We start from the raw sequence: 16,055 nt of genomic DNA, 5'->3' as shown, positions 1-16,055 counted from the left end.
CACGTAATTTTTCAAGGATTCTAAACACTTTATTAATATCTTTGCATACCAAAAATCAATATCTGCTATGCCACAACCATTGCATTCAACCACAAGCTCAAGTAAAATTGTTTTGTGATCTTCTGTTTTATCTTCTCAACACATCAGTGTTTTATCTGTATCAAATAGTAATCACTTAACTCCTTCTTTATCTGGTCCCACTTTGATAAGCTCTTCTCATGAACCACTACTATCCAGGTTGAGAGCTGATCAGTTAAGTCCTAGGAAAAAAATTTTGCAAAAGAGGTTAACCATTTTGGCAATGAAATGGCAAATAAAAAACGAAAACATAAAGTGGATCTAAAAGAGTTAAAAGAAAAGGCAAAGGCCCGGCTATACCAATTAAAATATCTAAATCAGATTATTGCTCCCAAAGAAAAGGCAATCTATAATTTTCGAAAAAAGTTAAAGGAAAAGTATTTGAATTTACAGTTAAAGAAACTTCAAAATCACATTTTTATTTTAAAACAACAGTTGACATTTACCCAAAGCAACTTATCTTATCAAAAGGCTATGTCAAGCCAACAACTTGCTGACAAAAGTTCCGAAATTCTAGTACCGCAAAATGACATACTGATTTTACAGGAAAAAGTGGAGCAAATGCAACAAATAACACAAAACACCAAAAATGCTACTCAGCAGATATTGGAGGACTTTTATATGACATGCTTTTGTGCCAAGTTCCTACACATAGTGTTCCAACTCTGCTCAGTAAACTTGGAGAACACACTGGCTATCGATTTAGTCACATTCCGCATTGCACAACTGTGGAACAAATGATGCATGAGCTAGGTGTAATATTAGACTTACTGACCGCTAAAATAGCTTTCTCATCAAAAAATCTGACACTTGGTTTTGATGCAGCAACACAGGAGGGTAAATGTTGTGCACTTAACTACAGAATCTGTATGCATGGTTGTAGCTATAGATCAACTTCCTAGAGGTACAGCTTACGACTATCAGAGTCACATTGCAAAATCTGTTGATAATCTTGCCAAGTTATATAGTGACTTCTACCAGCTACAATTCACTGATGTGCGAAGTACTATTATTGGAAACATAACTAACACAATGAGTGACAGAGTAGCAACAAACCGTGCAACAGATACTAAGTTAAACTTTTTTTGGCAGAAATCATTAAATGAACTAAACTGTCACCTTCACCCCTTGGACACAATGACCCTTTTGTGCACACAGTAGCAGTGAAGAATTTCGTGCATGCGCATAAGAGATATCGCGTTTTATGTGTTTTTTGAAAATTTTTAGTGAAGTAAAAATTCCTTTTTATTTCACTAACAAATATGTTGTTTTTATGAAAAAAAATGGTTTTCTCAACTCGTCAATATTGCAACACACCAAACTCGTCAAGATGCTATCATAGGAAGAAGTCATCATTTTCATTTAAACAAACTATGTCTGCCTTGTTCAAAAGATAAAATTAAAATAAGTATTCCACTAGATGCACAAAACTTGGAAATAAAATGCATGAAAATTTCATTTCCGCACAGTTAATAATAAAATCACAATCTTAAATATTTAAAAAGATTAAAAAGACAACAAAATATCCCTTTTTAAAATAGAAATATTATACGGTAATAATTATAAACAATATTAAAAGCATAAGCAAAATAAAAAATTAATTAGTAAAAGAAAAAGTTTATTCCATACTCACATTTCACATGACGTTGATATCTAGCTCCTAAAAATCTTACTCCATTTTGGTCCGCAACATTTGTTAACGACAAGCTGTTCGCACACTATTTTATTAAGTTTACATTGTTCCCTTTTTGATCATAACCCGCTTCACAGACCAAGAGTAAATGATTTTAGGAAGAACGACGGATCATAGAGCAAAGGTGAGAAGAAGTAGAATTAGAAAGATAGCATAGAGAAAGCGGACATTGCACCAGATATTAAAATGTGCAATTAAAGTTCAAAATCAAGTTAACTCGATTGGAATTGTTCTTAACAATTGTATATTATTTTATAATATAATATTAAATAAGATTTTTCGTATTTCAAAATTTTTTTATCGGTTGTTGAGAGCTTTTTTCATTGCGGTTGGTTTTTTTTTCATTTTAAATAATAAGATCGATTCGATTTGATTCGTTTTTTTTTTGTTTCGGTTTTCACCGAAAGAAAGGTTCGGTTTGGCCTGAATAACATCTTCGACACGCTACAAAATATCTTCTGGCAATCTAGACTATCCAAAGCTACTCGGTTCCTGCCGCACTTATATAGGGAACTATTTCAGTGTAATCGTTTTTAGGTTTACCGGTTTTAATATTTTAATATTTATCTAATAGTTTATTTAATTAATTTTAATAAGAATAATTTATTTTAATAATTTACTTATTTTAGTTTGTTTTTTTTATTATATAATTACCATCATTTTTTTTTTTTTTCATAAATTATTATAATGTAACAAAAAAATTGTTGTGAGAACTGTTAATTAAAAAAGATAAAACAAACCATTTTGATTGGTAACATCATTAGAAATAACAAAAACCATGCATTCAAGTATAATTATTTTTAAAATTGTCTTCATTTTGTTGTCATTCAATCCACAAATAAGATATAGTTCATCAATGAGTAAAGATAACTTCAATTCTATTTTGTTTCTAAAGTTTTCAACATGTATTAAAAAATGCATAACACAGCAAATAAAAATATTTTCAATGATCATAATAAAATTATTATGACAGCAGATCATAATAATTTTATTATGATCATTTTATTTATGTACTAATTTTATTTCATTTATATAGTAATTTTATTAAATTGCTATTTTTATTCCGTTGTTTTAGTTCAAAAGACTTACCAATACTTTTATCTTAGATAGAGTGCCGTGGGTGGTGGGACAGAGAATTACCCTGCCAAATCCAGCAATTAGGGCCCCGAAATCTTAAACAATTTTTTACTAAGATTATCAAAAAAAAGCCTCTTTAAATTTGCAAAATAGCTCCGAAATTTCCCAATGGGTCCCCTAAAATTACTAGCCCCCCATTCCTCATTTGGGGTGTGGGGGAGCCTAGTTTTGATTATCTGCCATAAGTTTTGATTATCAGCAAAAGATAAAAAAGGAAAAGGAAAGGAACATATTTTAAGTTATTGTTTTTTGTTTTTCCCTTTAATTTTATTTAAATTCACTTTTTTGGCAACTTTTTACCTATATTAGTGACACCAGACCTGATCAAAATTGTAATTTTTTTTTGCATGTGGTTATTAAAGTGCTTCCAAAAGTCCTTACGGTCTTATCACAGAGCACTGCGGAAGAGCATTTAACTAGGAAGCTTACGCCTCCTTCCTTACTAATGAAGTTTATTTGGGTAGAGCCGACGTCGAACCTTGGACTTTTTGGTTTTGATCCAGAACTCTAGCCACTGCGCCACGGTTGCATCATAAATTAAAATTTTATAAATATTAATTTTATAAGTCATAAGTTAAAATTTTATGACTGTATTAACAGAAATGATGACTCCGTAGAGGCTTGGGGACACGCGCACCCCAACTATTTTTTTAAAGGATCTATTTTTTATTTTTTTTTATTTTAAAAAAATTCTAGATATAAAGAACTTTTTTAGAAATTGACGAATATGCCCCTCCACTTGACAACCCGTGTCATCGGCCATGATTAATGGATTAATTTAATAAAGTTAATAAATTTTTTAAAATCAAAATGTTTAACACTTTTGTATTTTACGACTTAGTTTTGTATATTACCTCAAACACTTTATTTATCAAACACTTCATTTAAAAACATTTCACTTTGTTAATTCAAATACTTCATTTGTCATAATTATCAGTTACTGTTTTTACCGAAGTTGAGCTTATATATATATATATATATATATATATATATATATATATATATATATATATATATATATATATATATATATATATATATATATATATATATATATATATATATATATATATATATATATATATATATATATATATATATATATACAGTGGCAGCGTTAGGCGTCGGCGACTGCCATCAGCGTCGCGCTTGAGGGGGTCTTGCAAAAATATACTAAAAAAAGTTAAATTTTGTATCTCAATTATAATTGATGATCTTTTTACATATCTTATTTTGCTTTTCTGGACGAAAATATGTTTATTTGTCGGTTTTATCATCGGTATTATACTTCAACTTTAAATAAATATCGTTTTCTAATTATCAATCTTATTCTAACCGTTTCTGAAAATATAAAAGCGTTTTTAAATATTGTTTATTATTGTTTTCTGGCTCTGAGGCGTAACGTATCGTTGACTATATAAATAACAAGGAATATTAATATTCCATTCCATATCTATAAATCATTCTATTCCATTTTTATTCGATTACAGCACATGGCACACGTCAAATTATTAGTAAAACAGTTATAAAATCTGAGAAATGAAAATGAATTAAAATTTCATTTTTTCTATTAAAACCTAACTAACTTGTTTTATTGAGTTATAATTTAAATAATTAATATAGTGCAATTATTTAAGCATTTAGTGCAGCTTACAACTACAATCTGTAATAAAAACAATAACGAAGGGAATATTACAAACTGTTATAGATAAAATTTAACTCTTTATTTTATTAATTACACGTAAATTTAAAAATTTAATTAAAAATGTTTTGCTTCTTTTATAACTATCTTGACCTAAAGTTAATACCATAAAAAAATAATTTCAAAACTTAAAATTCATGGAAGTACCTAACTAAAATTTTTTTCATTAGTCCAAACATATGTCCAAAATCATATCTGGAAAACCAAAGAGAGATAGAGATATAGGAAGAGCATAGGAATCTGGCGCATCGAAAAAAAAAAAGAAAGACTGAAACAGAGAAATCAAACCAAGCTATGAGTATGATGAAATTTCTTAAGAAACCCCTTTCAACTGTTACTGCTCCAGAGTCCTCTGATGAATCCAATTTTTTTTGGTTTCTGTAACAGAACCAGCTTCAGAGTCGAATGTAACTTGAGTCAGCTGTGACCCAAGAGTTTGAACGCAATAAAGATTTGGCAACGGATAAAATTTGTGACTCATTAAATAAAGAGCATTTGTAATTCACACGCTGATGCTCGATTGTTTATGGAAAAAAGCGCTTACGAGTCACAATTTAAAAAAAAAAGAATAGCACGAAATAGACGAATTTTCGGTTATGAATACATGGATGAACCTATATAGTGTTCTGAAACATAGTACAAAGTAAATTTTTTCAACGCAATGATAGACGCAGTCATAGTCAACACTAAATGTCGATTCAAAGCGCTTAATGAATATTTTGACCGTTTTGGTTTTATTTACGATATCAATTATTTAAGATTTTTGCCAAGAGAGGACCTGCTCAAGCATTGAAATAATTTAGGTACAATACTTCGGGAAGGTGAAAATCGCAACATAGGTCCTTTCGAACTTTATGAAGAACTGCAAATTTTAAAATCCATTTTTTTAGAAAATATAAATAAATCAAAGCAACTTGTACAGTACATTTTAGAAAATAATTTTGAAGAAATATATCCAAATCTTTACGTAACAATCAGAGTCATACTCTCAATTCCAGTAAGTACAGCTTCTGCTAAGAGAAGCTTCTCAAAGTCAAAACTGATTAAAACCTACTTAAGAAGCACGATGAGCCAAGAAAGAATATGATTTATCCATTTTGTCCATTGAAGTTGAAATAGCAGCGGGTGTTAGTTATGACACAATTTTAAAAAGATTCAGCGAGGCTAAAGCCGAATACAATCATTCCAATTAATTTGATATTGTAAAATCTGACTAAATCAAAACCCTTAGTTAATGTATCTTTATGCTGATCGTAAAATCAATTACACCTAAATCTTACTTACTCGATGTGTACACTCCGTTAACGGAGTCGTTACAGCCTGTTAACGGGCTTTTACGGCTGTAACAGTCTATGTGCAGTGCACGTAATGCGCTTTTTCTTTATATGGTAAGAACTTTATTTTGTTAGTGCACAAAAGTGTACAGCAACAAAAAAACAACCTTTGTGCACTAATTAATAAATAAAAATTTTGATATCGAGAGACAAAACTGGAACTCTCGGTTTACCAGAAGCGGAATCCCCTCGGCCACGTTGTAAGTTGTAAGAAAATTATATTTATAAATAAATATTTTTGCATGTATAGCATATTACAATACATTATCATGTATTATAAATAATTTATATAACATTTTGCATGTATTATATTTCGGAAGAATAGGTTTTTAAAATTGGTATCATGTTTAGGATAGCAATGTTAATTCATACAGTTTTACACGGAACTATTGGGGTGAAAAAAAACATTGAACAGACTGAAAAGTACTAATTAATTAACTCAAAAAAGCTCAGAATTTTATAGACATTATATTTATAATGGTTTTGTATTTAGTAAAATTTTGTATCACCTCCGCTTATTGTTTGTAAAATTTTCTTTATGACTTTAAAATTATAAAACAATTTAAAAACGTGTTAATGTCAATTTTATTGAAAACGTAATATTCGTTTTCAGTCTTTATTTTTCTGATTTTTTATTTTTGTATTCGATTTTTTGTATGTTGAGGTGATTTATAAGCAAAATGTGTAATTTTCTTTATATATATTAATGTGATGTTTTATTGAAAAAAGTGTAAGTAAGATTACTATTGCAAATGGTAGATATGTCATCTTTTAACTTGCTTTGGAAATTATTGTATACTTTACGAAATTTAATGCTTTTTATTAGATCTTTCAGATCGTTTTCAAATGGAGATATATTGCAAATTTGTTTAGGATAATTTGATGTTTTTATGCCGCAATTATTATAAAAGATATTTTCTTTACTTTTTTGACCTTTGTTAATAAAGAAGAAAGCTTTCCAACTCATACTTTTAATTAATGCTTCCGTTTTATTAAGCAATTGTAATTTGTAGTCTTGTATTGATGGACTTGAGAAGAGGGCGGACCTGTACACGGCGCACCCCAAACTCGACGAAACTCGTAAGATCTCGAAACGATAGTTCTCGGAGTTCGCATTTTGGTACTTTACAGAATTAGGCGCTAAAAAATTACGTTATTGCGCGCCATAATGGTAAAGAGTTTAAGATACAAATTCTCTTCTTACTCCGGCCAAAATTTATATATGCATTATTTATTGTAAATTTATCAAACGGCAAACTTTTGAACAGACAAATTATCAAACAGCAAAAAAAAAAAGAAAGATTTAAATAAATTTAAGCAAAAAATTTAAGACCAAATAGAAGACTTTTTTTTTCTGTATGATATTTTGTAAGATTTTTAGAATTTTTTAACATGAAATGAAATTTAAGTCGAATGGAAATTTTACAATTTATATTTTTTCAACATGGAAGGACTGATTGCAACGGCTCAAATTTAAATATCGTTAAAATTTGAATTACATAACACTTATCCAAACAAAAGGCTTGTTTTAAAAATATTATCAATGTTAAGTTACATAAATTAGTTAAGTTACTCTCATTTCAACACTTTTCAAATATTCTTTCTCAATACATTCATTCCAATTAATTTGATATTGTGAAATTGCATTTGATTCTTTTTCTTTTTAATTCCTTTGAGAATTATATTCTATATAAGAATTTTTTGATTTCAATTCAAATGAAAAACTTTTTTATTTTATTTAAAAATAGTAAGCAAATCTTAGAGTAAAAATTTTTCATTTTTCAGTTTTTGAAAGCATGATTTAGGGTCCCAAGGCAGAAAAAAAGCTGTAGAAAAAGTTGTACAAGAATACAAGAAAAACTTACACTGGAAGAGTATGGCTTTGAGAATGTTAAAAAAAAGGCATCTTATAGCTCCGTCCGACTAAATAGTAAAGGTATAGGTTAACAGCTTTATTTTTTTATTCACAATCTTATATTCATAATTTCATTCCAAAACTGTAAAAGCAATTCTTTTTTAGACGGGCCATGCTACCAACAGCGTTGATGAACCCTTGAGTCCAAGAAAGCCATCTTCCCATTCAAATTTTTCAACGGTTTCTGAAGAGAGTTTGGGCGCATTCTTATTTTAAGGAAATCCTGCAGATATTAAAAATATATCATTTAATATTTTCAGATTCTAAAAACATATCATTTAATATATGCAGATATCAAAAACACACCACAATTTTCAAATGTTTTTTTTAACTTAGGACCAAGAAGCAATTCAACTGGGTGATCAAGCAGTTAGAAACAACTCCGCTTTGTGGAAGAAGGTTTTATCCAAAGTTAGACTGGCTTATCTGTAGTGGAACTGCAAAAGCTTTTGTTTGTTTTCCCTGCTCTATTTTGGACAAAAGCATAATTTTCACCCTAAATTTCAGTCTTTCCTCTTGACATGGAATGACGGAATAAATAATAATTGGCAAAAGCTATGAGAAAAGATTAAAAGACACCAGTGTAATGTTCAACACAGAAATCACTATATCGTCTGGAAATCAGCCTTTGAAGCCTTGAAAAATCAAACCGGGATCGATTCACAACTTGAAAAGTCAATAAGAACGCTGGGTCCCGGACATCACTCTCCATTTAGCTTCAAGAAATCTAAGTTTTCGAGGTGTGTTAGCAGTTTATGTTCATAAAGTAATTTTAATATTGCTTGGAATATTAATCTAGATGTAATCTTCTTTTCAATATTATGTTTTTATTTGTGTGGCTTCATCAAACATGCTGGAAGAGTAGCCACCATTGAGCTGTTGAGGAAACACAATAAGACACCACAGTTCCATCTAGAAGAATTTTCTTGACACAAAAAATAAGGAACAAGAATGCAAGCGCACTATTTGAGTTGGAGAACTCAAAAGGATTTCATTATGGCATATGGTGAAACTGTTATCGCTGCTATTTAATTTTTCCATTATTGTTAATGGAACTCCGGACGTGTCTCATACGGAACAAATCACTTTCGTTCTTCAATTTGTCCGTCTAGGATCTGACAACCAATCAATAATAAAAGAGCGTTTTCTGAAAGTAGAAAATCTGGAGAAAAAAATAGGGTTATAATATTGCGAAGCTGATTATAGACGCTTTGGATCAAAGCCAAATTGATTTAAAGAACTGCAAGGACTAGGGCTATGATAACTGGGCTAATATGTCCGGTGTATACAAAGACGTGCAAGCCATCCTTCTCAAGAAAAATCCTCAAGTTTTGGTCATGCCTTTCAGTGCGCAGTCTAATCTAGTTAGCGTTTATTCTGTAGAATCCTCTATTGTAGTCAAGAATTATTTTGGCAACATCCAATCGTTTTGTGACCTTTTTGGTTGTAGCACCATGCGTTGGTAAACTTTGACTGAGGCAACTGGGCAGTTCCTTCAACAAACGTCTTAAACAAGATAGAGTATGCGCATTGAGGCTGTCCGGCATTTATCAAAACGACCAAAAGAAATACTAAACTTCTTGATGAACTTGATTTAGAAGATCATCAACTGACTTAAGTTAAGGCACTTAAAAAGTGGATTCAATCATTTGAATTTATTGTCTACAAAGTGAAATTAGTGTGATCTTACTAGTCTTCATAATTCACATTTGATGAAATATATAATTACATTCAAAATTAATTATTGTTTTCATTAAATTGTAGTGTGATAGTATACATACGGACAATAAACGGTAAAGTTCATGCTTAATTCAATATACCCAGGAATCCAAAGTTTGAAGCATTGAACAAAAGTTGACCCTGGGCACCAGTGGCGTAGGAAGGTTTTTATCTAAGCCATCACCCTGTCCCAAACGTGAGACTGATCATTTTTGATGCCGAAATTCCTTTTTTTTTAACATTTGCAAGACTCTAATCATTAAGGAAGACAGGGGCTAGATGGCAGTAGGGGTAAGTTGACGAGTTACGTTTATCTTCAAAGCTTTTTATCAGAAAGTGCCAATAATCTCAAGAAATATTTCTAGTTGACAATTTCATCTTTCACTGTAGTATTGTAGGGAATTACACATGCTTATAAAAAATATTGTGATTTATGTGTTTTTTGTACATTTTTATAACTTTTTTATTTTTTATAACTTCTTTATTTTATCGATTTCTAAAAGCAATTGCATCAAGCGACCATATCACGTAAACTTTATTTGAGTTTTATCTTGCATGGTTCTGTGAAATCTGTCCAACCATCCATTTTTTATTATTTACATTTTTTAGGGATCGGAAGGGGAGTTTGTGACCAAATAGCTGTCGGGGTTTGTTGGTAAAATATTGGCGGGGCAAGTTTGCCGTATATTTCAACTAAACCCAATTGCGATTGGACTTATATTTCAAGAGTTTTCAATTTTTTATTTTATAACTTTTTGAAATATTATATTAAATTGATTAGATAGATAGATCACATTGATCACATGCGAAGCTATAAAAAAAACAGAGAGGGCATTAACTCCTCAAAATGTTATAAAAAATGCTGTTGATGCTGTTTTATCAGAAGTCAAATCTATACGAAAAATAGCCAAAGACTTTAATATCCCCAAAGAAAGTTTGTCCCGATACTGTAAAAAACAACAACATCATGGACAGCAAATACCAGGTTATAATATATAAATATAAAATATAAATATATATATATATATATATATATATATATATATATATATATATATATTTTTATTTATATTTATATATGGGCAATAAGGGAATGCAAATTTTGACGAAAATAAAAAAAATCGGAATTCGAAATTAAATTTTTTCGGAATTCCGAAAATATTTTAAATTTTTTTATTTCTATAAAAATAATAAGAATAACTATTTTGAGAAAATTCATTGATATTTATTGCATAAAAAATACTTTCTTTTAAAATAAAATAATCGAACATAAAACTATACCAAATTCAATTAGTACAGAAACATCTAAAAATGATATATCATTTAATAATAAAAAATATATAATTATTGTTTTATTTGCCTAAAATATGCCTTGAGGAAGCAGAGGTCACTTAACGCTGCATCTCCGAGTCTCGTTCGAACTTTTGTACAAAAGTTACCAGCAATTGAAAAGGCTTCCTCAGACTCCACGCTCGATGGCAGAATCAAAATCAAATATGAGTAGATGAACTCTAATATTTTGCCTTCAACGCCGCTCCCTTCAAAGAATTTCATTTCAGATTTTATTTTGAAAATAAGCTCCTATTCATTATTTGTTTAGCTGAGTTGGACGTTATGTTGGACAATAAATTCAATTGAGTTTTGTTCTCCAACTTTTGATTTAATGTTAAGGGCTTAGTTTGTTCTTCCAACACCACTTCTATTACATCGTCAGCTTCTGACTGGAAGTTTCCATGTTAGTGTTAAATACCAATCTTTGAGCAAAGTTTTCAACAACTTTGGAAGTTACAGGAAAAGAAAAGATAATGATTGTAGAGCAAGATAACGATTGACAGACAACTTAAAAGATTGCAAATTATATGAATCAGAAAGCAAGATAAGGGAAGCGAGTTCCAAAGAGCTGATGTTCGAGGAAAAAAACTAGACAAATAAGAGTTTTTGGAGCATTGAGGAACAGTCACAGAAAAAGGATGAGACTAAATTGAATGACGAGTAACATGAGAATTAATTTTAGTAGATGACACAAGGGACGCTAGCTCTTTAGAGCAGCCCATTATAGTATTTGTAGAAAATAAAAAGAGAAGCAACATTACGACGATATGATAATGGTTGGTGGTTGGCTGCAAGAGCAGGTCCAACTATGTTTACAATGCGTTTTTGAACCTTGTCTAAAAGAGAAAGGGCATCATTATGAGATCAACCACAGATATGGCAACAGTATTTCATACAGGGCCGGATTTGAAATTTACAGAGATAAAGAATAGAATCCGAAGTAAAAAAGTGTCGAGCTCAATAAAGAGATGCAAACCTAGCAGGTGCTAATTTTGCAACGGATTTGATACATGGTTTCCAAGGAAGATTGGAAGTAAGAGTTAATCCTAGAAGGTGAAGGGTAGATGACTCATCGAGTATATTACCATTCATAAATATAGGAAGATCTAAATTATTGCGATAACGATTGGCTGAAAAATTTGATTTTATTTGAAATAAAGTTCACCAGCCACTGTGAGCCCAATGCTGTAGTAGAAGTGAGATCCTTTTCAAGCTCAAATGCCCCCTCCAAGCAATCAGAGAGTGTTGATTTCTTATCATGACAAGAATAAGTGGTAGTATCATTAGCGAACAATACCACCTTTGATGTGAGAATATCTGGAAGATCATTAATGTAAATTAAAAAGTATAAAAAAGTATAGGGCAAAGGATTAAACCTAGAGGAACCCCTGAAGTTACAGGATATGAAGAAGAGTGCTGGCCATCGAAGACAACTTTTAAACTACGATTGAAAAGGAAAGATTCAATAATCTAAAAGATGTTACGCTTTTTTAGTGCGTATTCAAAACCATTTTGCGAATCGAGTTAGGTGATTTTGGTAATACATAGTCTTGAGTGCCTGTAGCCAAAAACAAATTTCTCAAATCGATAGACGTACAGAAAACTTTGAATGGCATATTATCCAAGGCACACATTCGTGATACGATTTCAGAAAATGATTCATCTTTTTTGTTGAATAAATAGTTTGTAACCATCATTTTTGATGCGCTGCTTTCTGGACCATCATCTTGCACAGCATCCCGTTTTAATACATTAAAACGGGATGCTGTGCAAGATGATGAGAAATATTGTGTATTGTTCTTAAATGCATGTGCTGCGGTGTTGTCGTTGAACCAGCGGTTTTTACTATTTCATAACATATTTTACATTTTGCTGTAAGTTTTTTTGATCCTCTTAAAAAATGAATCCAAACAGAATTTTGATTTTTAAATTGTTTTGTGCATTCCGAATAACTTTCCTTTGAAGACATTTTAGGATGTACTGTTAATAATAATTTAACTTGTTGAACAAAACAAAATTGAAATTAAATAGTTATCAAATAATGTTGTTAAATTAAAATTGCTATTTTTCCTGCTATTATTTGCTTACCTATTTAAAAAATATTGGTGCAAATAATTTAATACATACCGCACTCCAATAAGCAAATCTGTTGAAAATCGTAAAATATACGACACAAACACGAGGTTATACCAAATATAAAAATTGTTACAAGAAGACATGAAACCGTTAACTGCAATAACGGGTGATGCGGAAGTTATCGGACAAAATAAAAACGCCAATAACTTATTTATAAATAAAAAAACAAACTACTATTATACTTTTTTTAAATAAAGCATTTATCTTTTAATAAAAATATATTATTTTTTATATGAAAAAACACCACCATCTGCAATTGATCTCAATTTTGCTCTGACGCCTTTCATATGCGACTGTAAAAAGTTTAAATCAATTTCTTGTAGTTTTAGTTTAATGCAATCAATCAAAACTTGCTCTGTTGAAGTTTGCCAATCTCCCTCGTAAACCTTCTGTGCCAAATGTCCCAAAAATTTTCAATTGGTCGTGCTTGAGGCACATTTGGGGGATTGGATTCTTTATCAACGTGATAGACATATTGGTCCATCAATTTAGAGAATCTTTAGAATAATGAGAACTTGCTAAATCTGGCCAAAATAAATAGTTAAAGTCTCCATGATACTTGTGAATAAATGGAAGAAGTCGTTTTTCTTAACATTCATTAATATAGATTGATGAATTGATCGCTACAGCCTTGGAAGTGCGAAACAATGGCTTGGACATACCACGGTCAGATATGGCTATCCACATTAATAATTTTTTTGGAAATTTCTCTTTTCCTATAAAAAGAACACTTTCTGGGCATGTCTTTTTGTTGTTTGTGTAGCATCCAGAATTTCCAGGCATGTTGTCCCCTGCAAAACAAAAGTATTTTTCGTCATCGATGACTAAAAGCGATTTTGTGTTATAGAGTTGGTTAACTAGTTTCCTGCTTCTTTTTTTTGCCTTTATTTGTTGTTCTATAGTGTATTTTGGAGTCTTTTCACGTTTTCTATATTTAATATTCATTTTTTTTAACTGACGACCAATTGTCGATTGATTTACACCGAACTTAATACCTATTTTTCTCTGACTGACCCCTTTTCGATTGTTGGCAAGTCTCGTTAATTCGGCTTTCTTTTCTCTAGTCCAGGATGTCGGACTATCGGGGTGCTTTCTATCAGAAAACGATTGAACAGTTTCAAGTCTTTTTAGGTTATCATATATTGTACTTCGAGCAAATCCTTCCTTTTCAAAATGATTTACGATTTTTTTTTTTATATGAGGTTTATTTACAAAAAACATTTTTAGACGCTTTCGAAAAGATTCTCGTTCAGCTGCATTTAACCTCATTTTAAATAATTGTGTTTCAAATAATAAAGTTTATATTTTATAGAACGTTTATGCCTACGCATAAAACCACAAAAACTAATTATTATGCTCAAATAATGTAATTAGGATTTGCACGATAACTACCGCATCACCCGTTAATTTCGGAATTCGCTGGAAAAACTTTCGGAATTCGAAACTATATTATGAAAACGAATTCCGGAATTCTCGAATTTTGGATTTCGAGATGAAATCCAAATAATAAATAAATAAATCCCTATGGGCAATTCCACGGCGGAAAATGAACAAATAGTCAAATTTTATTCTCTTTTTTGTCAACTTTTAGCAAATGAATATTGATGTAGAAACATGAAAATTTATTTAGAATATACCTTTAATACCAAAATTAATAAATTTAAGTCATTTTTTCATTTAAAGTTTTGAATAGCGATGCTTAGTTAAAGCACATTTTAGTTTTAAATTGTGTAACGTAAGTTAAAACTACATGCAAGTTCTTGCGATTTTCGTTAGCAAAATGAATTATGTCATTAAGTAATTCGCGTTGATATGACAAGATTCTAACTGGATAAGGAGAATTTAGAAAAAAAAATTTTTTTTTTTAATGTTAATTAAAATTATTTATATTACTGCTTTTGTATTAGTTTATGTATTCTTATTCTATTTGACATATAAATATTTGAAATAAAAATAAGAATTAAACTACTTTTTGTATTTAGACATTAAAAAAAAAAGATTTATTTGCTATTCTCTTAATATAAAAAAAATCAGTTAGAATCTTTTTTATTTTTGTTTTAGTTAAACAAATCGTTTGTAAATGCAATTATGGGTCATCGATAATGCACGTCACACTATATTTTTCAATTCTTAACCCCTTCCCTCCTGTAACATATACCTGAACCCCTCTTCTTCCTAAACTGTGATAGCAGTTTTTACGTCAAAAAGATTTTAAAAGATTTTAATGTAAATACTTTGTAGCATTTTAAAAGTTCAACCTAACAAAAATAAAGCAATACGCATAAACGTAAGGAATATATATATATATATATATATATATATATATATATATATATATATATATATATATATATATATATATATATATATATATATATATATATATATATATATATATATATATATATATATATATAAATTAGTAAAGACACTTATCTAATATTTGATTACTTCAACACTGTGTTTCACCATCAGTAGGTTCATCAGGAAGAATCGATGAAGTAATCAAAAGAAGAAACGATGAAGTAATCAAAAATTAGATTTTGTTTTTACTAATTTATTATTGCTCTGTTCTTTTAGAACATTTAGCACTCTGTTTGTAGAATACACTAACATAATTTATATATATATATATATATATATATATATATATATATATATATATATATATATATATATATATATATATATATATATATATATATATATATATATATATATAAAACACATTACAGATATTAATTTTTATGTATAAATATAAAAACAATCTTCTACCAAGCGTTTTTTCAGATAACTTTCTTATATCATTTTCTGAAAAATATAATCTGCGTTCAAATACCAGGAATGATTATCAACTAGGAAAAATTTAATCACAGCAGTCAAGTTTTCTAATTACAAACCATGGTCCATCATTATGGAATCGTTGGAATAAAAATATTAAAGACCTAAAAAGCATTTCATCGTTTAAACAACAAACTAAAATGCATCTCCTTAATTCCTGACATATAT

The 16,055-nt window shown here is 29.7% G+C and overlaps 1 protein-coding gene across 2 annotated transcripts in view; it reads right to left on the bottom strand.

The window, feature by feature from the left end:
- LOC136084073 (uncharacterized) overlaps nt 1–16,055 on the bottom strand; it is a 185,511-nt gene that overhangs the window by 158,193 nt on the left and 11,263 nt on the right. For both annotated transcript variants that reach the window (XM_065804189.1, XM_065804190.1), the window contains exon 2: nt 2,512–2,660. In XM_065804189.1, coding sequence (XP_065660261.1) covers nt 2,512–2,587 — 76 coding nt within the window. In that variant the 5' untranslated portion in view covers nt 2,588–2,660. The remainder of the gene's footprint in view (nt 1–2,511; nt 2,661–16,055) is intronic.

This window comes from Hydra vulgaris, chromosome 08, assembly GCF_038396675.1.
Source record: "Hydra vulgaris chromosome 08, alternate assembly HydraT2T_AEP".
In the NCBI taxonomy this organism is placed as follows: Eukaryota; Metazoa; Cnidaria; class Hydrozoa; order Anthoathecata; family Hydridae; genus Hydra; species Hydra vulgaris.
The sequence above is the reverse complement of the archived record's forward strand: the minus strand, read 5'-3'. Positions and strand labels throughout refer to the sequence as shown.